This window comes from Sus scrofa, chromosome 9 (genome assembly GCF_000003025.6).
Source record: "Sus scrofa isolate TJ Tabasco breed Duroc chromosome 9, Sscrofa11.1, whole genome shotgun sequence".
Taxonomy (NCBI): Eukaryota; Metazoa; Chordata; class Mammalia; order Artiodactyla; family Suidae; genus Sus; species Sus scrofa.
Genome location: NC_010451.4, coordinates 88,040,653 through 88,068,434, shown reverse-complemented (window position 1 = coordinate 88,068,434; position 27,782 = coordinate 88,040,653). Strand labels below are relative to the sequence as shown.

General features: G+C 35.5%; 1 protein-coding gene and 1 long non-coding RNA gene across 37 annotated transcripts in view; one reads left to right on the top strand and one right to left on the bottom strand.

Annotated features, from left to right (window-relative positions):
* The window catches only part of HDAC9 (histone deacetylase 9), a 1,028,404-nt gene that overhangs the window by 124,369 nt on the left and 876,253 nt on the right, over positions 1–27,782 (bottom strand). For all 34 annotated transcript variants that reach the window (XM_021102482.1, XM_021102481.1, XM_021102484.1 and 31 more), the window contains one exon: positions 15,134–15,252. In XM_021102482.1, the coding sequence (XP_020958141.1) occupies positions 15,134–15,252 (119 nt within the window). The remainder of the gene's footprint in view (positions 1–15,133; positions 15,253–27,782) is intronic.
* LOC110262241 lies at positions 90–27,767 on the top strand. Of its 3 annotated transcripts, XR_002347058.1 has the most exons (4): positions 90–5,592; positions 7,172–7,231; positions 9,954–10,020; positions 26,182–27,767. It is a non-coding gene; the product is annotated as an uncharacterized LOC110262241 (long non-coding RNA). The 3 variants fall into 3 exon arrangements; XR_002347056.1 differs by having other exon boundaries at positions 7,172–10,020; XR_002347057.1 differs by lacking the exon at positions 26,182–27,767 and having other exon boundaries at positions 9,954–10,963.

The window sequence follows — 27,782 nt, the reverse complement described above, 5'->3', positions numbered from 1 at the left end:
ATATAATAAAAATGATACAAAATAACTTACAAAACAGAAACAAACTCAAAGATTTCAAAACCAAAATTATGGCTACCAAAGGGGAAATGTGAGAGGAGGAGGGATAAATTAGGTGGTTGGGATTAACATATACACACTACTATATATAAAATAAGTAACAAGGACATATTGTACAGCACAGGAAAATTTATTCACTACTGTGCAGTAGCTTACATGGGAAAAGAATCTGGAAGGAATGGATTTGTGTATAAATGATTCACTTTATTGTACATCTGGAACTTACACTACTTTGTAAGTCAACTATACTCCAATAAGGTTTTTTTTTAAAAAAAAAAAAGAAAAAAGAGTTAAGTGCAATTGACTTTCCTCTTGCCAAATACCTGAACACCTCTTCTGGAGACAGTCACACAATGTACTACACTGGAAAGAATAAGAAGCTGGGCTCTTGAACAATCTTGGGCTATTCCTTCAGTTGGGCACTTATCAGTTATCAAGTCTGGTACTCAATGATTTATTTACTCTTAAACAACCTGAAGTGGTGTCTCTTCTTAATTGCTGAGACCCCGTTTTGCACCCTAGTGCCAAATAGTCCTCCTGAGACTACTGAGTAAAACAACAGGAAAAGTTCCAATAACCATCACAATCCTTAATAAAATGCAGCTCTTAAAGTAGACGACCTTCTGGAACCATCCCAAGTAGCCTGACACTCCGCTGTTTTCTTTAGGCACTTCGTGAACCCATCAGTTACTGAAATTAGGTACATTTAATAAATGTTTCCCTCTGCTGGCTACTTGGACAGTAAGAGCAATTTTAGGGACTCCTTATGTGTGCCTTAATCAGATGATTACCCTAAAACAGGAAGGAATTATTGTGCATAAGAACTGTGCTGGGAGGAGATGTTTTTAATAGAAATAACATCTGAAGAAACTGTTTAGATCCAGAAAACTGTAAATAAATGAACAGAACTTGCAACACATTTTGTATTTGAGATAAGTGATTCTAAACAAGATGACTGGATTTTACACAGTGCTCAAATACATGTTGTGAAACCCAGATCAGACATACTTGCCGAAACATCTTAAATTTAGAGTTAAGTAATGACTGGCCAAATAAATACTCAGTGCACTACTAAATAAATTAAATCTGGTCTCTCTAGGCTTACCTTTGTCTTCATCACTAGCTACATCAATTCTTCTTTCTATTTTCTGTCTTATTTTAAAATTTTGATCACAGTACAATCAGAGGTAAATTTCCATATATTATTCAAAAATAAACATTTTCTTTTATGTTATACTGTAGTAAATTTCCTTGCTTTATGAAGAAAACTTGTTTCTCAAAAGGCAATCAGTCACAATAGATATGGTATAATGCCAATCACCACTAGAAATGTTCCCTCAGTTTTATTCCTTTTTATCTTCAGCAACATGAAGAGCACATAAAAACCTCTTAGATGTTTACAGAAATACTTACTAGGTGAAGAAACTTGCTGTTTGTCCCAGATACCATTAGCTTGTCCTACCTCAATGAGCTGGGCCAGCTAGACCGACTCCTCATTATGTGGATGTCTGGGATATTCATTTCATCAGCAGATGGGGTCTCCCTAAATCTATGGACTCATGCCTTTTGCTACTAATTATGCAGTTTTAACCCTAAATTTGTTTGAATCATTTAAAAGCAGGATAGTTCTATTTTGTTATCAAGACAGCAATCCAGAGCTGTTCAACTCCACTAAAAGTGGTATACATTGAACTTGTAATCCAAAGCACAAGAAAATTTTAATACTGTATAACATTGCTTAAGATTTGTTGAGAGCCTAATAAGTGTGAGTTTTTAGGTTGAAAGGGGACATTTTTAAAATCTTCAGAAACTTATGAAATAGGAAGTCCTATTTACAGATTGATTCCCTGTAAGAGGAAATTGATTCTTACTAAGGTAAAATAAGTTGCTCAACCTCATATAATTAGAAAAGTAGCAAAAACAAGTGTTAGTCCTAGAAATTTACACTCCAGAGTCTGCTTTTTTGAACTGCTATCTAAACACCAGCTGGTAGGCTAGCTATTGTTTCTTTTCTTTCTTTTTTAGTTTATTTTGGGTTTTTTTGGCAACAAACATGATACAATAGGAATGCTTATGACGATATCTTGAACAAACAAGATAAAACTTTTCAAGTAAAAGAAAACAATAGATTAGACTATAGAATTTAAATATATTTTTTAATTAGGGCATTTTATTTTTTAAAAAGGAATAATCATCTACTACACAGAAATCAATAAATATCTTTTGAGACTGCACAATGAGTGAAGTGATGTTTTTGGTCTGGGGATACATAGTAGTTAATAATACAAAATAGCTTCAAATTGCATAGTTTTAGCAAATAGTGATTAGGACAAATGATAAAGGATGATGATGAGTGTACAGAGAAGACAGAAGAGAAATCTCCGGGAGGCTAATATCTGAGCTGAGAAAATAGCCAGGGCACAATGAAGGAGAGAAGGTTCCAATCAGAAGGTATATCCTACACACAGACCTGACATGGATTTGGCCAGTTAGAGATGGAAAGATTTGCAATATTGTAGCAGAATTAAAAAAGAGAAGACCAAGGAGGATAAAGAGGAAGAGAGTGGAAAGAGGTCATGAATGGTAAGAAGTGCACATTGTACTGTAGTTTAGGAAGAGAATATTACGCATGGGGTTGATCTGTAATAGATTGTCAATGATTTGGTAAGATATTTCTGAAACAGACAGCTCCTGCAGTTTACAAATTCTATAAAGGCATATAAACGAGGAAAACAGTAGGGAAGGAAGACCTTAACCTATACATTTAAATAATTACATATAACTCTAGCTAAGTCATTCCTGAATAGAGACTGAACATTAGAGAAACATGTAGTAATCAAGGTAGAGACTGACAAATAGATATTCATAGTGCCAGACATTTGTTTTGCTTCTACCATTAACATATATATCTAATTAGTTTATATAGGTGACTCATTTAGATTGAAAACTTCCTCACACTGAAAATCTGAAGAAATAAAAGGAGATAAATAAGAGTTTACAATCTGGTTAGATCATACAATTTCTTATGGAACAAGCTGGTACTGAGATTTAGTGAGGTTAAGGGTTAGAGATGGGATGAAGAAACTTCTTTAAAATAAGCACTACATTTAAAAAACAACTTGGAAGAAAATTATATATCTCTATCTTATCATATTTCATATTGTTTGAATGAAAAATACATCAAACTTTGAGATCAAAATTTCTTTCTACTAAGGGATCTGGAAGAATTCTACTGGACTCTTCTAAGGGAACTGGTAGAGTTCAAAGTACTTTACTGAGGAATGATTAGGTTACTTAGGCAAAGAGATAAGGGAACATCCATGGAAGTGACTCTTGGTCTGAAACTACCTGAGGGAAATATTGTGCAGAGGAGGCTAATTAACCATAACACTCTGGAATCATAAGAGTTTGTATTAAGACAGTTGCCATAATTCCTGGTGCCTTATCAGTGACAAGGAACCCCAGTATCACCTGGAACAAGCGTGGAGGTTCTGTGGAAAGAAAGTGAGGGAGAAGAAGAGATATGTGGGTCTCCAGCCATCTCTGAAGGAGAAAGTCAACTACCTATTTCATTAAAATATCTTGAAATATTTAGATATGTTAAACATTTTAAAATAACTATATATTTAGAATTTATTTTCATATTAGAATGCAAAAGAATTTTGACACACGAATTCTGAACCCAGCTTACTTGTATGAAAAGAACAGGATTCCCAAATTTAATAGGTACAACATCATCAATATCTTGTCATATTTATAGTATCACATATGGCAAAGCATTTTTTTAAGTTCATGACCTAGTTGATTCTCAAAACAGCCCTATGCTTCACCAAAACTAGTTGGTACTATTTCTGTTTGAGAGACAAGAATATTAAGTCACAGATATGTGAGTTGGTAGCCAACTAGACCCAATCTATAAATCAACTAATTCCAAATCCTGTGTCCTTTCTTTACATAGCCAGCCCTGTGTTTCTCAAAGTGTGATCCCTAGACCAGGAGGCTCAGCACTCACCTAGGAACTGGTTGGAAATGTAAATTTCAGGCCCTCCTCCACACCTAATGAATCAAAAATTCTATGAATAGAGCCCAGCACACCTAACTAGTCCCCCACACCACCCTGGTGACTTGGATGCCTACTGGTTCTGAAGCCACAGTACTAGACCATAGTGATTCCCCAGCTCATGGGAGTCATGTGAGGAAAACTTCCTGCAGGAGGAAAAGTACACATTCATTCTCCATATTTCCTTGATAATTCCATTATCCTCACATGTGTCAGTAGAGGATGATCAGTCACACAGCTGTGGCCCATATACTCACACTACTAGCACCAACCTATGAATTACTTAATGAATCATTTGCTACCTGATTCTTCTTTGTATTGATTTGATTTGTAAAGTGAGCTGGAAACCAATCATTTTCCTTAGAGTGATCACCGCAATAAAGGGTCAGAGCCTGTGGTCATATGGATTTCAGGCCAAGGAAGAACAATTTTTTTTTTTGTCTGAGTCAAAAGCCAGCACATTGAAAGACCCTACTACATAAAATTTCTCCCTCATAATATTTTTGTTTGTTTGTTTTACATTATAATGCTATTTTAATTTTTACTTTCTCAAGATTCTACTCAATCATTGGAACTCTGTAGAGGAATAAAATGGAAATCTAAGCTATAATTTTAGTATGGCCTTTCACTGGGATTTTTAAAATAAAAGCTCTAAAAGTAAAATACTATGTAACACTTTAGGATGTCATCAATCATAGCACAAAATAATTGTAACTATTTTCTTATAAATCACTATGTAAATTAAAAAACCACTGCCAACCAATGAAATGCCATCAAACATGAGGCATTCCAATTAAGACATACTAAAGTATGAAAAAGTACATCTTAGTATCAGTAAAATATAGTACACATTTTACTGTATAGTTGTGGCTGGCATCTTCTTTCAGAATGCTTATGTATTTTCTTTTCAAAAGCAATGCTCATCCAGCTCCAGTTATAGTCATTTTGCCCTTTGAAGTTAAGCAGTAGTCATCCTAGCCTAAGAACTGTTTCATAACATCAGTAACTAAGCACTGTAGATGGAAAATACCCTTCTACAGTTTGGTATCTGAGTTGCTATGTGGTGTAAGGAATCAGGCGATTGAGAAAATGAAGGCAGGGTAATAGTGGAACACAGAGCACTCAATGAATTAATCCTGAATAAATGCCAGTCATTTTAAATATAAAATCATCCCCAAATTTAAGATTTCTAAGTTTTCATATGCTGACATTTCCCTTCTTAATTAGCTACCTTACTTCTTTATATTGGCTGTTGGATACATATAAGGAAGCAATGTTGCATAAGACATTTACAAATATAAATGTCCTGTAAATCCACTTCACCCTGTCTTTGCAGGGGTCAATGTACTTGCATAAGAGCACAACAAAGAGACATGCTGAAACACAGAAATTCTGAGCTGAACTGAAGACTAAGTCCCTGACTAATTCTTGCACAAGATGCTCCATGAAAAGTAGTGCACAGAGTCTGCAAACTGGTAAGATCTCATATATTTAAAAGAGCTCTGCTGACTTTTTCTGACTTGGAGAATTTCATATAAATAAGACATTTTGTTGGGAAAGTATCTTTTATTTTTTCTGTATTTACACAATTCTGAGTAAGTTTTACAGTAAGTAAAAACTCTTATTTATCTGGGATGTTTTTAATAACTCATTGAGCCAAGTGGAAAGTATGTTGAACTGGATGTTAAGAGACATGCGATCAAGTTGTGGTTTTGTTATTTGAGCAAGTCAATTTTTTGTCACTTTTTTTAATTTGGAAATTTAAATGACTGATAAACCCTCTTTAGTGACTTCAGGGCACAAAAAAGTGCATCATATATATTATCTCATTTAATCATAAAAAGGAAATAATGCAGGGAAGCAGTGAGGACAGAGCCTGGCACAGAGAAAACACTCAATAATTTCCAGTAGATATTATTTTCTATCATCAATAACAACAATACTGCCAGAAGGAAATTAATATTCCCCTTCCAGTTAAGAAAACAATCTTCAAGAGGTTGAAATGACATTCTTGTGGTCATTCTAAGGGCCCAGGCCAGGATTATGACTTGCCTACTGGATGACAAGACTACGTTTTCAACCTCAGAGCCTTAGTGCTCTCCACCATCACTGGTTTAAGGAATAGTTACAGAAGGTAGAAGGCATTCTTTCCTTTAGCTGCTTCCCTTCAAGTTAAGTGCTTCATACTGAAAGAGAGACAGAAGTGCAAACTGACTAAATAAAGTCAGGCGCAGTAAAGGATGTTCACTTCAACACTGTTCACAGCATTGACAACCTGAAAACAACTTCAAGGTCCACTGATAGGAAGGTAGATAGAGTACACTATGGAAATGATCCAGAATAGGGAAAGTAAAAGGGTATATAAATATTCCTAAGCCTATGTCAAAAAAATGTATTAAAAGTCAAAAAAAAAGCAAGTTCCCTAACCCGTATGTACAGAATACAAATGTTAATACTTTTGCTATATATGGTCAATTAAAAACCATATTCACTAAAATAATACTGTATAGTGTATGTGTGTGTGTGTGTGTGAGTGTTGGAAAATGCCCAAATGATGATACTGGTTAAGAGTGGACAGGAATAAGACTTAGAGATGGTGATTCAGTGATTAAAGGGGAATCTGCATTCATCTGCAATTTTTATTTCTTTTATAAACAAAATTCTTGGAGCAAAAATAATAAAACTATTTAGTTGCTACCAATTCTAAATAGTGGAAATAATGAAGTTTGTTACATAATTCTTTTTGTTATTCTTCATCTTTCAAATCACTCAAACCAATAAAGAAATCCAAATTCAGAATTAGTCCATGATTTTAACCAAAATTTCTAATTTCCCATATTACACTAGTTTATTCTCTCTAAAATGATCATATATCAATGTACAAATCTTTTATGTGAAGTTGAATAATTGTTTACAATGTCAGTATGACTTCCAGTTACAAGACATGAAGACTAGCCTGTATTGCAAGACATATCTGAAGTTTGTTTTACGGATAAAGAAATCTTTGGAAAAACTGAACACTCATTTCTTTTTTTTTTTTTTTTTTTTTTTTAGTGTTTGCTCCAAAGTTCAGTAAAGTGGAACAGAATAACTCATAGTGTGAGAGGCAAATCAGTAAGTAAAGACAAACTCCTCTCTGCCAAAAAGTAAAAAGAGAGAGTGTGTATATGTATCTGTGTTTGCAGTAAAGCCTATGGACCTCTTCTCAGAATGTTTTAAAATGTATACAATAAGTACACAGATAACATAATAAACTACATTGAAAATAACTATGAAACATGGAGGAAAGTCATGGTATAATGCATCTAATTTCGTATTACTGTATCAAAAAAGTATATTGAGTGGAAGGTCTGATATAGACCATCATTTCAAAGTAAGTGAGAGTAACTGATCACTGGAAATATTTACACAACAGTAAAGTGATATGAGAATAGCTATTATTTCTACAGGTGACAAGGTCACCTGTTTTACTGATATAGCTATGGTTTGTTACCTGTATTTATAATGGGAGGAAATACATTCCTTAATTCTTGTAGCTAATAAGGAGCAATATTAGTAAAAATAATGTAATTTTTTCCATCTAAGTTCATGAACCACATGATTTTTACCCCTGGATTCCTAGGAGGTCTGTGGACTCAAATCTAAGGAACTCTGAGTTAGACATATGCTCACTATCCATTCATCTAACCCCATTTCCACACTATTACTCAAATCTTCTGCAGGTTGTAAAATTAGATAACCAAGTATGCTCATTCCTTGATGTAAAGAATTAAGCAGCATCTCAGTAAGGGCAGGAAGGTAGGTCTATTTGTAAGTAGACCTTCTGCATCTATTTTTACATTTGAAAAGTTCTTTTGTTTATCTTCTGAGTCTTAGCTGTGTTTCAGATAATTCAATTGCTAAAAAAGTATCACTGGATAATTTATTCTGCATTAGCATATTAATAATGTCAAGATCCAAGAACACCTCAATATACCAAGACAAACTGCACAGCTTTTAGGCAGGCAGGGCCTAAGATATTCTCATCACAAAATAATGGTGCTTTTTTTTTTAAATCATTGTAAAGTATTCCATTTGTCCCAAAACTTATTATAATGTGAGGATGCATATGGATATGAAAATGTGAGATATAGGTGCTTCTCTCTCTAACCTTTTAATTAAATGGACATACACTTATTATTTACCTAGAATCCTGCATAGCTTCCCAAGACCTCTGACCATTCTGACCATTTTGTTCAAATAAGTTAAAAAAAATTCTTCTTGCAACATTTGCCAGGTGTATTTTGTATTTAAATACATCATCTAAAATATTAAGACTTTTCTTGAATGTTTAGAGTTGTTGATAACAATAAAATTCAAAACTATTAATTCACAATGCTTAATCATGTATTCCTTATGCTGTAGTATAATTATTTCCTTCATCTCCCACTTTTTTTTTCTGATTAAGAAACTTTACTACAAAATTAGCAAGGAACAAAGTTGAGATTCATACATAGATATTCTGACCCCAAAATGAACTCTTCCACACTCTCCTATAATTTTTCCTGCTTATTTCTGCTTTATTATTTAAAGGATTCACTCCCGCAAACCTGTTTTTCTGAGCAGATAGGAAATGAGTTATTTCCATCATCTAGATTCTAGTGTTAATACTCAATGCTTTTGCCCAAGGCCCACTGTTGCAAGGAAATCATTACTTCTTGATTTAATATTATATTATATTCAATAATATTTCTATTAAAGGAAATATTGGATAAGTGATTACTGTCAGAAACATAGGTTTGTGTTAACTGAAATACTATAGGAGTTATTAACGTGTGGCCTAAAGCCTATAAAGAACTGACAGTGATGGGGATAGCAGTGCCCAAAACAAAAATAATCATGAAATTCTAATTCAAGTAGCATCAAATATACTGGAATAAAGGGTCTGGCCTACTTTAAAACCAAGCATGAGTTCATTTTACCTTTACTCATTAAAAAATAATAAAGTTATTTAGACCATGTGCCAGGCACTGGTCCAGCTTCTGAGGACACAGCATAGAAGTATACAAGAGATGCTAACCTGATGGTAGACAGATGGGAGGATACTTTAAATAATCAATTCTAGACAATATTCTCCAGTTTCCACCCTATTCTAAGAGAAATGAGGGAATTCAAGTTTAAGGTTGATCCTTCATGAAGTGGTATTTAATAGCTGTCTTTCAGACACTTCTTTTCTCCACACCTGTTTGCTGCAGCTTGAAATTCTATCACAAGAAGACAAAGCATTGATTCCACAATTACAGATAAATAATAAAATATGCAACTGCCGAAAAGAACCATCACGCTCGCTGAAATTTTCTCATTTTTAAAAAGTAGAATCAGGTAATAAACAAAACACAATGACTATGATCGAGTTCCCTACAAGTTTTGATAATGGGGAGAAAATTAGAGAATTTGGATAGCTACCAATATTTTAAGGGAGGAGTAGAATCATCAGTGAGGGAAGAGCAAGAAAAAAAAATGCACTTTGGCTCATTCTGCCTTCAACTCTGTGGACAAGTGAAGTGTGTAGGCAGAGGACCAAGGGAACCACACAGCCCTGAATGTACATGGGGGAAAATGCACATACAATCATCACCGGCAGATGAAGTAGTTCAACATAGTCTCATAAGCTTAATGAAGTTGTTCCTTGGCACTTATTTGCTGACTGCTTTAGCAGTCAACTTCTCAGAGACTTATTTCTGGTGAACTGACCAATTAAGGAATTTTTGTCCTTCCTCAAAGATAACTCATAGCAAAGGATGAATTCATTTTGACAGGTATCTTCCCCGTAACAGTGTTTCTCCCTGACATACAGGCATTCACATGGGGGAAAATTAGAGGATCAATGAAAAGGACAACAACATTCTATCAAGAAAAAGAAGGTAATTCAAGAATCTAAGGCATGTTATTTGATTTTTTTCCCCACTATCATCTATTCTTTCTTTGTCAAAATAATACTTGTGAATTTGCTGAGGGAAACGGTTTCTACCTCAAGGATTATAAACTATTCCATGTTTATAAAGGAAGCATGCTTTTAAAGCTCCTACATGGCTATCATCTCACAGTGACTTTTGCATTATTTTGGAGAAAGGAAAACTCATGCAGATGATAAAAGCAATTTGCACAGGTAAGTTCACTACCTGAAGCCAAAGAAAGTAGAAAATATATAAATGTGTTGAAAAGAAAGGAAAAATATGTTTCACTGTGAAGTGGATTTGAACTAAAGAACCTCTGCTGTTTTAAATGATGGCAATACTGTTAAACCAGGGGGTGCTGCAATACAGTGAATCAATTTTATTCCAACACATTCTCTAAACATGGCACTTAGTTGTCATGCCAGCCTTCTTAAACTGTAACTTGAAGACAATATGATCCAAATGAGAGTATTTAAAAAGAAAAAATGCTAACTTTAAGGTGAAGTTTGCTATAAGGTTTAGGGTTGGACACAGAGTTACTGATATTCTTTTCAGCTCGGGCCTTAATCCTGGTGGTTAATTGAAAGAACAGCATAGATGTCAAATAACTAATCCAGATAATTTATTTAAAACTTCAGCCCAAACAAATCTGAATATTCTTTCTGTAGTCTCACAGTAGAGAACACTTAATATGTAAAGAAATGAGAAAAGCGAAAGGAAGAAAAACAGTACTAGCCAAGAATCAACTTTAATTTTAAATCATATGGGCTTTTATCATAGTATCAACCAATTCTTTAAGAAAAATCAAGAAGTTAATTACATGTTTAAAAACAAAGCAATGAAACTAGAACACACCCTCACACCATGCACAAAAATAAACTCCAAATGGCTGAAAGACTTAAATATACGACAGGACACCATCAAACTCCTAGAAGAAAACATAGGCAAAACACTCTCTGACATCAACATCATGCATATTTTCTCAGGTCAGTCTCCCAAAGCAATAGAAATTAGAGCAAAAATAAACCCATGGGACCTCATCAAACTGAAAAGCTTTTGCACAGCAAAGGAAACCCAAAAGAAAACAAAAAGACAACTTACAGAATGGGAGAAAATAGTTTCAAATGATGCAACTGACAAGGGCTTAATCTCTAGAATATACAAGCAACTTATACAACTCAACAGCAAAAAAGCCAATCAATCAATGGAAAAATGGGCAAAAGACCTGAATAGACATTTCTCCAAGGAAGACATACAGATGGCCAACAAACACATGAAAAAATGCTCAACATCGCTGATTATAAGAGAAATGCAAATCAAAACTACCATGAGATACCACCTCACACCAGTCAGAATGGCCATCATTAATAAATCCACAAATAACAAGTGCTGGAGGGGCTGTGGAGAAAAGGGAACCCTCCTGCACTGCTGGTGGGAATGTAAACTGGTACAGCCACTATGGAGAACAGTTTGGAGATACCTTAGAAATCTATACATAGACCTTCCATATGACCCTGCAATCCCACTCTTGGGCATCTATCCGGACAAAACTCTACTTAAAAGAGACACATGCACCCGCATGTTCATTGCAGCCCTATTCACAATAGCCAGGACATGGAAACAACCCAAATGTCCATCGACAGAGGATTGGATTCGGAAGATGTGGTATATATACACAATGGAATACTACTCAGCCATAAAAAAGGATGACATAATGCCATTTGCAGCAACATGGATGGAACTAGAGAATCTCATCCTGAGTGAAATGAGCCAGAAAGACAAAGACAAATACCATATGATATCACTTATAACTGGAATCTAATATCCAGCACAAATGAACATCTCCTCAGAAGAGAAAATCATGGACTTGGAGAAGAGACTTGTGGTTGCCTGATGGGAGGGGGAGGGAGTGGGAGGGATCGGGAGCTTGGGCTTATCAGACACAACCTAGAATAGATTTATAAGGAGATCCTGCTGAATAGCATTGAGAACTATGTCTAGATACTCATGTCGCAACAGAAGAAAGGGTGGGGGAAAAAACTGTAACTGCAATGTATACATCTAAGGATGACCTGATCCCCTTGCTGTACAGTGGGAAAATAATAATAAAAATAAATAAATAAATAAATAAAAACAAACAAAAACACTTGTTATTTTGACTTAATTTATCTTTTCCTTTCAGAGTTACCAAACAAAAGTTTTTTAGAGGGTATATTCAATGTGCTAAGACAATACAAATTTTAAATCCTTTAACATTCTATTTGGGGAAAGAGTGAGCTTTGCAGGAATGGGAAAATCTTAGGAAAGGAATTTGTTTCTTTAATTTCTTTTTCTTCTTCTTCTTTTTTTTTTTTTTTTGTCTTTTTGCCTTTTCTAGGGCTGCACCTGCGGCATATGGAGGTTCCCAGGCTAGGGGTCGAATTGGAGCTGTAGCTGCCTGCCTACACCAGAGCCACAGCAACAGCAATGTGGGATCCGAGCCGCGTCTGCAACCTACACCACAGCTCACGGCAATGCCGGATCTTTAACCCACTGAGCAAGGGCAGGGACCGAACCCGCAACCTCATGGTTCCTAGTAGGATTCGTTAACCACTGAGCCGCAACGGGAACTCCTGTTTCTTTAATTTCTACCCACTTTTTATGTGAGGTTTTAGCTTACTTCTAGTCTCATTCTGGGACTCCCCTCAAATGGAGAATGACTTCTGACATGGGACAGTGAAGGACCAATATTAACTGTCTGACCAGATCAGAGCAATATAAATGCATCTTCCAGGTACTTAGAAAGAAAAAGAGAGAGAGAGACCCAGGCCAGGTATGAACTATTTGAAGAATACAGTTTTTCAGTAATCCTAACCTCTACTCAGTGAGTGCGGCAGCATCTCTAGAAAATATCGCTGGCAAACTCAGGACTGCATGAGATGATCTGACAAACACTTGCTCAGTTATGATGTTCTGCTGTTTTTCATTTAAGTATCAGGGTGTGAGTCACTGTCTGTCACAGATTGCTTGTGGAGGTAAGGGTCTTGGGCACCAAGATGGCCTCTGCAGTGTGCCCCCAAGTTTTGTATTCGCATGCATTTTATGAAACGTTTTTCTTTTTGGAAAAAATCCAGTAAAAGCCTTATGCAATTTCTGCTAACTACATAGTCAGGGTGAACACTTGGGTTTCAACCCCAATTATTTCAGATGTTAAAATAAATTTGTTTTCTCACCTGTGAAATATGTGAACTGTTTTAGATAGACTCTACTCCATCCTCTGTGGGTTCTAGGGTTTCCTCTCCTCATTGCATATCTTTTCCTTCTTAAATGGCAAATACTCAACAAAAAATTCAATTATTAGATTATTTAAATTTTATGTCTGTTTGTTTTTCTTAGGAAACAAGTCAACTAGTAAGGAAGCAATGGTCGAATAGAAGAGATGTAGAAGAGAAGAAATAGATAAGGAGAGTTGAGGGTCTAGAGAGATTACAGATAAATTTATTTGGGGATAGAAAACAGCAAAGAGCTTTTCCCCAAATGATAAAGAAACATATGTAATGAAGGCTTTGGTGCATTTTACTAGAGCTAACTTGAGGTGGAAACTTCCCAAGATGGCATTTGAGATTTTAGTATGAATTTGACTTGGCAAAAAATGAACAAATAAACAAGCAAACAAAAAGAGTTCCTTCCAGCTTTTTCAGACTTGTTACAATTTTCCCCCTTGGCAAGGAGAAAGACCCAAATATAGACATTCCTCCATTCTGAGGGAGATTCTTGTATTTACTGGCCAGCAACACCTTTTCTAGATTTCCATCTTTGCTCCATATGTTTTCTGTTGTTTGAGTTTATCTCAGTTTAGGGTACAAGCATTTTTTTTCTTCTTTATTTAGACTAAACTATTCACCAATCTCGACCTAAATGAGGTTTATCTGCGGTGAAAAGACTGACTTCCCTGTAAGTGAAATTCCACGGAGAAAGAAAAAGGATAATAAAGATATCCAATATGAACAAACACCTCTCTATTCAATGTTGCCAAAACTGTGATTTATACTTTGTGTTTGTAGTGTTGGCCTCTTTTAATATATTTTCAATAGACAACAAGGCACCAAGAACCCTGGGTAAATAACTGATGTTAAAAATAGCTACTACCTAACAATGTTACTGGAAGAATTAGAGTTTCTGTACAGAAACTCTCTCACATGAGAAGCCAACTTAAAACAAAGGCTGGCATAATACTAGTTCTTTGGTTCTTTTCAAATTAATAAAACACACTTGCTCCAAACTCATCTCTCTCACTTAAAACTATTTGGGTTGTTTTTGATTTGTTTCTTTTCAGCCCCTACTAAAAATACACAATAGTGGCTCCTATTCTTTGTTTAATTTTACTTTTTTTCCTTTTTCCCTTTTTACAGCTATCCAGAGTACCAGCACAAATTTGTATGTGTGGACTAAATGTATGCCTTATTTTTATATTCAGAGAGCATGGAAATTCTTCTTCAAGAAAGCCCCTTTCTAGCCAGATTCCATTAGGTCATATTATTCAAATGCAACGTATCACAAAATTTATTTGTTCATTTGGTGTCTAGTTGCTAAGGAATACAACCAAAAAAGTTAATTTCTGCACTATAAGAGAAAACTAGTAGAGATCCTGAGTGCTGCCCATAGGCACGTATGAGCCTCTGAGCAACGGGAACTGCACTTTTGTACTCAGACCCAGCAGAACTCTACACCATTATCAGGTAACATATACATAACCCCACTTACAATGGAATAAAAACAGTGACTTCCAGTCTACTTGGAAAAGCCCATTGGTTTTTCTAGACCTTTCAAGGTTTACATATGTTACAATGTAACATATTTTAAATAGAAGCCCTATCACTTCTGGCTTTAAATAGCAAAAAATAACTCCTGAAAAATATAAAGGCTCTGAAATGGCCCTTCAAGTCCACCAAAGGAAATGATTTGTTTAACTTTATTTTTCTTAAAGGCCAATGTCTACAAAGGGATGAACCTGACAGAGCAGTAAACACCATCTGAAACATTTTTGAAAATCTCAACGAAGTTTACGATACACATGTAAAAGGTGTTGTCTATTACTTACATTTTGCTGTCACTTTGTACCCTCCCAGAGGAGGGGCGTGGCCTTCTAATGCATCAAATCCAGCAGAAACCAGGACCATGTCTGGATCAAACTCTTTGGCCACAGGCTTCACCACAGTCCTGCACAGTAAAAAGGCAACCAGTTACACGTAGGAAAGGCGAATACCTTTAAAAATTGTGCAGTGAAAACGACTTGGCACAACCTCAAGAACTTCCCAAGAATAAAGAAAAGGGGAAAAGAAAACACTGTTTGAGTGGATCAAAAACTTATCGTTTCCTTAATACTGAATCGCTGTTACTTTAGCATCCCTTCAGTCTTTTTTTCTTTCATCCTTTTTTCCTCTGAATTAAAAAAAATGCTTTGCAGGTACATTCTACAGCCTGTCATATTACATGAACATCTGTGGCTGTTTTACCCCACTGCCTATAAAAAACTGCTTCTTCCAAGGGAGTGACTAATGTTTTACAGAAGAAAGTCAAAGCTTTAGTGAAAACCCGGCTTGCTCCAGTTAGTGAGAACTTGGTGTAAATTTGAACTATAAATTTCTTTTGGGAAAAAGTTGCTTTTTCAACTTTTTTTAAGAAACATTTTTAAATATTTGTCGTGGTAGGGGGTGACTCTTGCAAAGGAAAAACACGAAATTCCTTTAATAGAATCCAGACTATAATGTTCAGTGCGTCCAAGGTCAGAGACACCAGGAATGTGGCAGCCTCATCCATGACAGCAGCCCCTGCTGGCTCCATTCAGACACTTCAGGACTTACCTCTTAAGCCTTCTCAGGCCTCCCTACCCTCTTCCTCCTCCGTGATGGATGTGAGAGAGAATGACTAATAGATGCTACTGGGCTTTATAAGATTAGTTTTTTAATGCAGGCTTCATTAAAAAACCTGTGTTTTTTAATGTGTGCCAGTATTTAAATTTAAATTTTCAAAGACTTTTTAATGAAATGGGGATGGTTCACACTACAGTGAATTTAAAAACTAGTAAGTTCTCTACTGTGTGTTTGGGAGAAATAACTAAACCAAATATGAAAATAGCTCTCCTTGAATAGTGACAAAATTAAGTTCTTTTAATTTTTTATATTTGAAAATTTCCCAAATTTTTTACAATGACCACATATTAGTTTTACACTTAAACCCTTCTGCATGGAAACAAGAATTTGTTCGTCATAAAATTTAAAAAATACTTATTTGAAACTTAACCTACCAGAGATAAAAATGAATTAAATATTTTTCATAACTCCACTACTGTCATAAAAGCACAAAAGTTCAATCTTCCAGAATCATAAATAAATGTACTTGTAAGTGGCTTCCACAGTAGTCTTCCCAACAACTGGAAAGCCACTTATATCTGAATTGGCCCATCAGTGAAACGAAGTGAAAAGCTAATTTTGTTTACCATGTACCACTTAATAATTGTATTCTTCAATAAAGAACCTCTAAATAGCTACATTATCAGGAAAGGTATTCAAGTATTTTCCTTACTAATAATACCAATAATTTTCATAAAAGTATCACATGTTATGATTTCACTTTTCATGTGTGAAATAGCATGTGACATATGTTGTTGGAATATTAAATGTTGGCATATATTGTCTCAAAGAATCCACAGAATTGTAAGGTAGTACAATTCTATGTACTACCTTAGAGAACAAACACTACTCTTAGGAAAATATGTAGGTAGATGAACAATGTCGTCCCTTCAATCATATGCATAATAGTAACCGATTTTCTATCTATCTCCCCTCTTTTCTGAAGGATCCCCCCTGCCAATTCTTCTTTCTCTTCAATCTACACTTGTAAGATGGCGTGAAGGATAAACCTTTTCCATAAAGGTTTCTCTCTATATGTGGATATTAAGTATATATGCATGTATTTTTGATGGACAAAGATAGGTCAGGAGATAAGGAATGCCGACACAATTTTAGAATATGGAAAACTTTGAGATGATCAAAGTTTGAGAGCAGGGTACTGAAAAGATAAGTGAGAATTGTTTAAGACTGAGGGGTGCTTTTTGACTGGTGAATTCACTATAGGAAGATAGAGGGGAAAGCTGAAACCTAAGTGTAAATCTATGGAGAGGAAGCCATGAAAAGCAAGACAACTTCTCTCTCTCTCTCTCCATGGAGAAATAAACTGGCCAAAGAGAAAATACCTAGAGAGATGGACATTTGTTGAGTCACTCAGAACAGTCAGGTCTTTTCCCTCTATCTTCCTATAGTGAATTCACCAGTCAAAAAGCCCCTCTCAGTCATAAAGAACTCTCACTTATCTTTTCAGTACCCTGTTCTCAAATATGATGGAATGTGTGAAGAAAGTTTTTAGCATGAAAGACAACAAAACTAACATGCAAATAAACAAATAAAAGGAAGGGAACTCAGAAATCAAGAGAAAACACAGGGAAGAGACTATAACTACAGAAATTGGGTTATTCTCAAAGACATACGATAGTGCATCTATGAAATTAAAAGTGCTATTAAGAAAAAGAAGAAACAGCACACAAAATGTATGATAGACTGGATGATAAATTTGACAAATTCTCTTAGAAAGTACAACACAAAACAGACATGAAAAATTGGCAAGAAACTTAAAGGACCCATTTAGGAAATCAACATATGAAGGAAAGTCCAAGGAAAAAAATTTTTAATTTAGAATCTCATATACATCCAAACCATAAAACTGAGAGTAAAATAATAAAGTTTAAGATATCCAAAATATCAAAACAAAAAGATTGCAACTCCCAAAAATATTATCAAAGGAAGGTATTAGATGCCTTCATCAAAATAAAAGCATAAACTAAAAAAGAGAGTGAGTCACAAACAAAACATTTTTATGAATGCTCATTTTTGCCAAAATTTAAAAAAATTACTCTAACATTAGAAAAAAATAGTAGAAATTTGGTCTGCATTTGGAAACTAGGTATGGGCTGGAGTCAGTTTTTTTTCAGTGCAACTATTTTGTTAGTAAAGATCTTACCTGCTTACAGAGAAAAAAGTCTATTTATGCCACATATTTCTAAATACATAGAATCTACTAATTTCTGTCTGAAGTAAATACCACATTTGCTATATTATCCCTAAATTCACAAATATGGATTTTCCAATTTCACATAGACTTTCAAAATGCTCTAACTTACAGGACTAATCCTATACATTTGAATTCACTCCTGAAAATAAAGAAAAATGGAACATTTTGAAAAAAAATACATTACTTGATAAATTCCATCCACTTAAAAATATACATGCTTAGAGCTATGTCTGAATGGCAGCTGTTTGTTGAATGAATTAGTGATGCATGACAATACGAGTTGTCTGATGCTATGCTACAATATATTCTGGATATTGAAGAATATCTGAGTGTATGACAAAAGATGCTCATTAAATGGAGATAATGGTAAGAGTCATTCATTTATTTTAATAAGTATGTATTGTCTACTATGTTGCAAACACTGTTTTGGCTTTAAAATGTGCTAAATTTTGAACTGAACCTTATTTCCTATTGTTGGCATTAAACTCTTTCATGCTTATTTTTCTGATAAACTGATGAAACTAAGATTCCACAGATCGTATTATCGTAGTGAATATTTGAGCAATGAACATAGAAGTGTCTGCACTCTTCTATTTATGTCAGACTAATTAATTTTTACTCAAAAGCTCTACCATGTGCGAAAGACTGGAAAACATATTTGGGAGTACTGAGTGGGAAAAATATACAATTTTCCTAAATAGGACAAAGCCTCAAAGGCATTCATTTAAAATATTATTTAAATAATTGGGTTTTCTGGTAAAAGACAGCAAACAAAAGTATAAGTGTTATTCCTCACTTTTCCCAATATCCCACTGAAAGAAAATTATAAGAATATAAATAGGAACTCATGGTTTTGAATATATATCAGATAAACAGACACAGAAAAAAACTTTAGATATATGTGTGTATGGCTTATTATGTATTTCTTAAAAGCGATGACAGTCCAGTAGCAAAGAGCACAGTGAGTATCAATCTCCAGTAAAAGGATCCAGGGGATTGATTCTAGGACTGCATCAGGGAAAATACGAGATATTTCTGGAATATCTTCAGGTGACAGAAAACAATGAACTGCTCACAAGGAGATAGGGAATGTCAGTAGAGCATATAAGCTGTGATGAAAGAGATCCTAACGGCCAGAGCGGGCACAATCTGAGGAATAAAATAAATAAGGGCAATACTGGATTTTAATACATATACTCAAGTAAGTATCAAAGACTCTTCACAGAGACTAAAAAAATAACAGAATAGAGAAAAGAAACAGCTCTGCCTTACAGAAAACTTTAACCTTAATTAGTATAGAAAATTGAAGGAAAAAGAAAATCACCATTTGAACAAGACATTACCATAATAAAGCAATCAATGTTAACACCTCTAGTAATAAGACGTATTACATCGTTACTTCTTGAGACAGGCAGATAAGCTCTGTAGTAGTCTTGCTAAAAACATACAACCTCCAATCTAATCATCTAATAATAGAAAACATCAGACAAACCCAAACTGAGGGATGTTTGACAAAATAAAATGACCAGTGCACTTTAAAAGTCATGGTCAGGAAAGACAAAAGATGTGTTACAGACTGGAGGCTACTAAATCCTGAATCAGAAAAAGGACATTAGTGGGAAAAGTGGAGTCCCATATAAAATCTGTAGCTTAGCTACCAGCATTAAACAAATATTAATTTTTTTTAATTTTGATAATAGAACTGTAGTTATATAAGTTTTTACATTAGGGGAAGCTGGGTGTTGGGTATACAGGAACTCTGCACTATTCTCACAACTTTTCTCTAAGCTCAATATTTCAAAATAAAATATTACCAAATATCAGAATCCAAAAAATGAATAGATATATAAGAAGAAAGGATGGGAGAGTTGTCAACAACCAGATATTTTTAATACATTTCCAGAAAAGGGAGATGGGCTGGTTGGATATTGAAAAAAATAAAAAAGAGAGCTGCGACAGAAGAGATGGAATCTCACTGAAGAAACAGGAATGATGAAAGAAAAAAAGGCAGAACTGAAAACAAGGAAACTTAAAATGTGAGTTGGTGAAGAAGACCAGGACCACATCTCAACACCTCAGTCCTCTATTCCAGCAACCAGTGTTTAACTCCATGCAGAACATTCAGATCATTCTTTCTTAAGAAAAGGATGTGTCTTGAGCAAGCCAAGCCTTCTAGTGTGGATACTGTCCTCCAAATACAGTCATTTAGGGAGATTCAGAGACCATGAGCCATCCTCTGGAATGCTATCCCCCTTAGTGGGATTTTGCAGTCCAAACACTCTATCCAACAGCAGCTGACATAGAGATCCCAACTGACCCACTTACACAACCGCAGGGAAAGCTGACACCAGTTACTGCTTTCATAAATATCAGTGGCAAAGTAGGAATTTCCCAGTATATATAAGGAGGCCCAGTAGCATGAAGAAAAAAAAAGTTAAAAAAAAAAAACATAAATGTAAACAACTCTGGAAAAAAGAGAGAGTTCAGGAATAGAAATAATAATCTCCAGGAGATTCAGGACAACATTTTACCTTTAAAACATAGATAATGCTGTTATGGAAAAGATTAATTAAAGAACAAGGGGAACACTTAAAAGATAGAAACTGTAATTGTATAAATTAATAGGAGATCTGAAAAAAAGTAAAATTGAGGTATTCCCTTAAAAAAGGAAGCAAATAGATAAAATCTATAAGAGGGAATATTATTAGATAATTAACACAGAAGTCTTATCTTTGAATAATAGAGTTCCTGAGAATACTGGAAAAGAGAGGGGAGGAAAATTTCAACTAAAAGCAGAAAATAATCTTTAGGAACTGAAAAATGACTCAAGTCCACAGATTTGATAAGTCCAACCAGTGCCAAGCTCTATGTATAACACGTACATACTCAAACACATTCTCATGAAACTTCAAGTCCCTAGGGATCCTTTTAAAAAAGTCATCCTTAAAAGAGATGGAGAATGAGACTGACATCAAAGTCCTAATCAGCAACACTGAATGTCCTTACATTCTGAGGGAAAATTATTTTTAAATTTTATTTCTACTTCTAGCCATTACATACTAGTATTTGTGTTACTTAAAAATACTTTAAGACAAATAAGGATGCAGAAATTTAATTCCAAAGCATTCTTTCTGAATAATTATTTGAGAATGTACTTCTACAAAGCAAGGAAGTAAAAAAAAAAAGAAAAAGAGAGAGAGGCATAGGACCAAAGTAATATACAATTATATCAAAAGTAGACATAGGTCCAAAGTTATTTATATATATATATACATATAATTAAGTAATATATATATTACAAAGATAATGAGAATTATCTGTATGAGAAAAGAAGGGTCCACTGATTTTTTTGTACATGTATTTCCTTGCTAGAAAACAAATGGTTGAAGCAATAATAATGGGATATATGTCCTCTCCCCAGGTAAGACTCATGCTGAGAGAGTACATTGAGCTTATATAAATAAATGGAGACAAAAATACTATTACTACTAGTAATAATAATGACAATAAAGGGAGACATAGATCATGCGATTAGACACTAAACACATTAAGGAGAAAAGGCTCCTATTCTGGATTTCTTTCCATGAAATGTGATTCTAATTTGAAAGCTCTTCAGCTAGAATCAGATCTCTGGATTTATTCTATGGCCAGAGAATTGGTTGCACTGACATTGAGTTATGCACACTGTGCTGAAGTGGGACTCCACTAGTGATTCCCCATGACTGACCCAGGTATGTGAGTGACCAGCATCCTACACTACCCACTAATTTGGCATGCTCCAGACAGCGGAGCACCAACCTGCCTTTAAGGAAAACAAAAAGCTTTCTTCCTCAGCCTTCAACTCAAATTTTAAACATTCCAAAGACTTACTCAACAATATTTCTATATTCATTCAGAAGTCATTTATCGAGCCCCCGTTATGTGAGAGGCACTGGGATTCAAAGACATAACAAGTTGTAATATAACTCTGCCCTCAAAGAGTTCATAACTTAGAAGGAAATTCAGATGGGAAACATGTCTGTACAGTACAGTATGACACAGATGCAGGCACAAACAATGCACTAGAGACAGAAGGGAGAGGATAGCTAAAAGGGAGGAAGGTAATATGAAGAAAGCCCATCAGAAGAACAGACATAAAAAGTAAATTCAGACATCAGTATAAGAGATTGCCAAGAAGATGGAGTTCCCATCGTGGCACAGTGGAAATGAATCCAACTAGGAACCATGAGGTTGCAGGTTCAATCCCTGTCCTCACTCAGTGGGTTAAGGATCCGGCGTTGCTGTGAACTGTGGTGTAGGTCACAGATGCAGCTTGGATCTGGTGTTGCTGTGGCCCTGGCGTAGGGTGGCAGCTGTAGCTCTGATTAGATCCCTAGCGTGGGAACACCCATATCCCACAGTGTGGCCCTTAAAAAAAAAAAAAAGGAAACAAACAAACAAACAAAACAGATGTTGCCAGGAAGAAAAGGTAAGGAGGTCAGTTCAGGCAGATGGGCTGACAAGGACAAAGGCTGAATTTATACTGTGTTCCAATTCATTTCCTGAAATACTCAAACCACTATCCCTCAGCCCCTGGTTTCCTCAACATCAGTCTCTCCTTGTTCTGTCTGAGGCATGCAGGGGCCAGCATCTGCATGACTTTATAGACTCCTTTGCTCTCTCTACCTTTTATACATTGTATGCTCTAGGCATGTCAAAGGTCAACCCATTCACTTTCTTCACTCAAAAAATCTTAACCAACCACCTAGGATGTGCCAGGTACTGGTGCGAGGCCAGGATTAAAAGAAACTAAGTCTATGATCTCTCTCCTTCAAGGATTCTACATTTCAATGGAGGGAAAAAAAAACAAAAAACAAAAAAACAGTGTATTAATGACAGGGAAGTGTGTAGTATGGTCTAAAATGAAAACTAGACAAAGTCATGGGAGGTGGTGCACATTTAGATATGAGTATACAGAGAAGGCTGCTCTGGGGTGGTGACAGTGGAACAGAGAACTGCACTGTATGAAGTCAGGAGGAAGGTCAAGCGAATCATGGAGGAAGAGTACGAGCTCACAGGAATAGAGAGTGCAGAGGATCCGAAGTACAAGGGTCTTCAGTATATTCAAGTCAGCACAAGAGGTCACTGGGGCTGACGCAAAATGAATAAAAGGAAAGATGGCTGGAAATGGGGCCAGAAAAAGTATAAATAAATATGTAATGCCAGTTTGTATAGGGCCTTAGAGGCCATTATAAGAACTTTGGATTTCATTTAGAAAGAGAAGGGAAACTGGAAGGTTTTGAGTAGGGCAAGGATTTATACGTATTTCTGTCCTCACCAATGAAGCAGGGTATTTAAAAGTGTCCTTTAGAAGTATGAGGTCTTTTTGACCTCTGAGGCAGCATATTCTGACCCAGTATAATTTATAATGTATTATAATCATGCAAATATGAACTATGGGTGAAAATTCAAGCCTATGCTTTTCCTTATAGTTTAATTATAGGTCATCACTTAAAAGCAACAGATCATAAAATTGAACATTTTCAAATGGACAAAGACGACTTCTGCTCTTTTTTAGATTTTTCTTATAAAATCAAATGTGCACATTACAACATGCACACTTTTTCATCCATCTGTACAAGCCTGTGAATGAAGTGCAGGAGAAGGATGCTCCCAAGGAAAACGCATCATGACGGTTCATGCTTGGAGAAGTGGTGAGGGCAGCACCTCAAAAGAGCAGCTGCTAAAAGATTCTAGGCAGCAGTTGTGGCTGCTGGGCTTCAGTATGGCCCCCACCACCTCAATCACTGCTGGACCAGTGCCCTTTTGGGAAAGCACCAAAGGAAAGGGTTATCATGGCCATTTGTCAAAGAGGGTCAGTGCTGGGAGCTCTAAGTATGCCAAGTATAACTGGTGTCACCACCAGCTCCCCAGCATGAACCAGAGTAAGCCCTGCTCTTCTTCCTTAACCTTTACCCTCCATCTCCTCACACACCCAACACATACGCATGTGTACACACACACACACACACACACACACTCTGTTCCTTTCTCTCTAGCATCATCCTCCATTTTCTTTCTTGAGGCAGTTTTTCATCTTTGGCAGCTCTCCTTTCTCCCACACCCATGTCCAATCCATCAGGACATCCTATTGTCTACACTTTCAAACTATTCTGAAACTTATGTCTTAACAGCTCAGTTGTCATTACCCTGACCTATGTCAACATTTCTTACCTTGATTACAGCTACAGCCTCCCAAGGAGTACCTCTATAAACTTCTTTTTACCAGTATCCACCACCCTCCCCGACCAAATCCACTCTCTATTGTCTCAACAACAGCAGCCGGGTCAATACACTTAATTAGACCTCCATTGTATTTCTCATCATAAAAGTAAAGGTTTTTTTAAATGATCCACATCTCTGCACAATGAAGCTGCCCAGCATCTCTCTGATTCTATCTCTTACCATTCTCTGACAGAAAGCTATTTACAAACATGCCAGACCGCACTCTGGCCATTCACGGTTTTATAAGAGCTATTCCCTCTGCCTGGAATGATCTTTCCCAGATGACCAGCTCCTCCACCTCACTCAAATCCTTGCTCATATAATATCTCCTCATTAAGACATTTCCTTAATGCCCTTTCCCACACCTATACCCCACCTCTGTCACTCCTCTCAATCTTTTTTATTTTCCCATAACACTTATCTTTCAAAGTGATGCACAATTTACTTAATTACTACTTATTTTATTCTAATTCTCTCCACTAGGTGCAAGCTTCCCAAGGGAAGAAATTGTGCCTCTTAGTTCACAAATGTATCTCAGGGACCCAGAGGAGTGGATACTCAAATAGCTGTTGAATGGAATGTTGAGCAATAGCTTCTATAATTTTTCATGCTTTCAGCTCAGGTTTTCTTTTTCTTTTCTCTTTCTTTCTTTTTCTTTTTCTTTTTCTTCTTCTTCTTCTTTTTTTTTTTTTTTTTTTTTCCATTTTAGGGCCACACCTGTGGCACATGGAAGTTTCCAGGCTGGGGGTTGAATTAGGGATGTAATTGCCAGCCTACACCACAGCCAGAGCAACACAGGATCCAAGCCATATCTGCAACCTATATCACAGCTCAGGGCAACGCCAGATCCCTGACCCACTGAACAAGGCTAGGGATGGAACCCACATCCTCATGGATACTAGTCGTTTGTTTCTACTGTGCTACAATGGAAACTCCCTCAGCTCAGGTTTTCTTGTCTCTCATTTCCTCAAGCTTCTGTATTTTCACAAATCGATACTGAAATGAGATTTCTCCAAAAGCCTTCAAAAAAGGGGACCAAACTCTGCAACATGTTCCACTGCCTGCCATCTTGAAATTGAATTCTTTGGCTTCAAAGAACAATTGCAGCATAAAAAGACTCCAACTCAAGACATCTAATTTCTATTCTTGTAACTGCTCTTCATTTTGTGTCCTTAGTAAGCTGTCTTTCCTCAACTCTAAAGTGGCAGTGGAGGGTGGGGGGAAGGCAAGCAGAAAAGATTCACCTAGATGGTCTAAAGTCACATGGTTTTTTATAATTCAGTGCTACCAAGACATCAAAGGGATGCTTTCTAACCTTCTATTCTCTTTCTCTTGCACTTGATAACAAAAACCACTGCCTAAGTTGGGAAAGGTGGGTGTAGTATTTGGGTGAAGGTGGTGCAAAGGCACAAACTTTCAGTTAATTTCTGAGGATAAAATGTACTGCATGGTGACCATATTGTATTGCATATTTGAAAGTTGCTAAGAGAGAAGATCTCAAAGGTTTTCATCACAAGGAAAAAAACTATAACTATTTGAGATGATGGATGGGATCTAATTTGACTGTGGTTATAATTTTTTAATATATCCATATATCAAAGCATTATGCTGTACACTTTAAACTTATACAATGTACTATGTCAATTATATCCCAATAAAACTGAAAAAAAAGAAAAGAAAAACCACTTTCTGAAGCTCAACATCCTTTCTGACCAAAATATTTATTACATATCAACTGATGTGCCTTTATCTTTTCAGGTCACTTTGGAGGTGTGTCTTCCCTTTGATGACTCTGGACTCTATAATCAACAGCAAACCACTTCACAAGAAAAAACTGTTAATAAGCTGAATCCCTGGAGGAAAATTTTTTGGTTTTAATTTTTTAAGCAGTACTTTTAAAGATATTAGAGTTTCAAATATGACATTTCATGAGTGTACATTATTATTTTGCTACATTAATATTAATTATAGTATGCACTGTATTTTTTAAAAACTAAATCCTTGATGAGAATAAGGAAACAATATACATAGCATGTTTTAAAAGTTAGCATAATAGTGGGTCTAATATTATTTATTTACAAGTGTGTACATATAATATCACACAATATATTATAACTAGGAAAATATATGTATATGCACACTAAATATATTTGCACATATATACATATATGTATATATCTATTTTTATATGTATTCCTACTCCATAAAGTTAATTTTTTAGAGTTTTAAACATGTCATTTAGTAAGTTTATATTGCTTTAGTACATTAAAATGCCCATGTTAATTTTATTTTACTTATTTACTTTTAATTTTTTAAAAATTGCCAATGCTAATTTTAGAACTCTGCTATTTAAAAAGAGTATTTTAAGAGAGCAAGGGACTTTCCTTGCTTAAGATGTGTCATATAGCCAGTAATAGTTGTGACTAATTCAGTGGTATTACTCAATGTTTCTCTAAGTTGAGAGTTAGGAGAAAAATGCTTTTCAACAGTAGCTCTTTGAGGCTTTGGGACATTGTCAGTGAGTGTCATGTTATTACATTTATATCATTATAATCTTCCTATTAATGTAGAGTGATGCGAGCTTCTTGGGCAAAATCCTACACTCAAGGATAGCAAGCTGGGCAAATGTATAAGATTGCTAGTCTATCAAAATGGATAAAGTGATTCTTATCTAACTACCATATAAAAACACAGTGGTAACAGAATTAAGAGATTTGCTTTTGTTGAACTCTATTGAAATTTGGTTCAGAGAAATTAACACACCAGAATTAGGAAACTCTAAGATATGGTTAGTTTAGCATTTCTAGAAGTCAGAGTTAACAATACAATTTTATTAAAATGAACTTCCTTTTGTTTTGAAATATAAAGTGAAATAAGTATATGTTTATAAAAGTCCCTTCCCAGTCATTATTTTATGAAAGTACATAAATACCATGTATTTTAATATGCCTAAATGTGGCCATAATTTTGTAACGGTTTTCAAGAGATATCTTATTATGACCCCAAATGTGGGTCCAGTAAATTACAGATGGTTTTATTACGTCTTTAGTTTCATAAGTATTGCTAAATCAGTTCTTCCAAAGTTGTAAAAGGTAGGGGCTGGAAAGGAGCAGTTGCTCTGCCACTATCCAATTGACAAAGGACCCAGTCTCAAATAACCAATGCTGAGCCCCAGCACTAAGGACTAGGATCTTCAACAGGGAAATGCACTGGATACATGAATTCCCTCATGAAAACTGCCTGTGGCTACCCAAGGAGAAGGCATTTTTCCTTATGGTTACAGTGGGCATCTACAAAGATGCTAGTTCCACAGCAGGCTTTACCTCTGACTCTCTTGTGCAGCCTACCTTAGCTCTCCT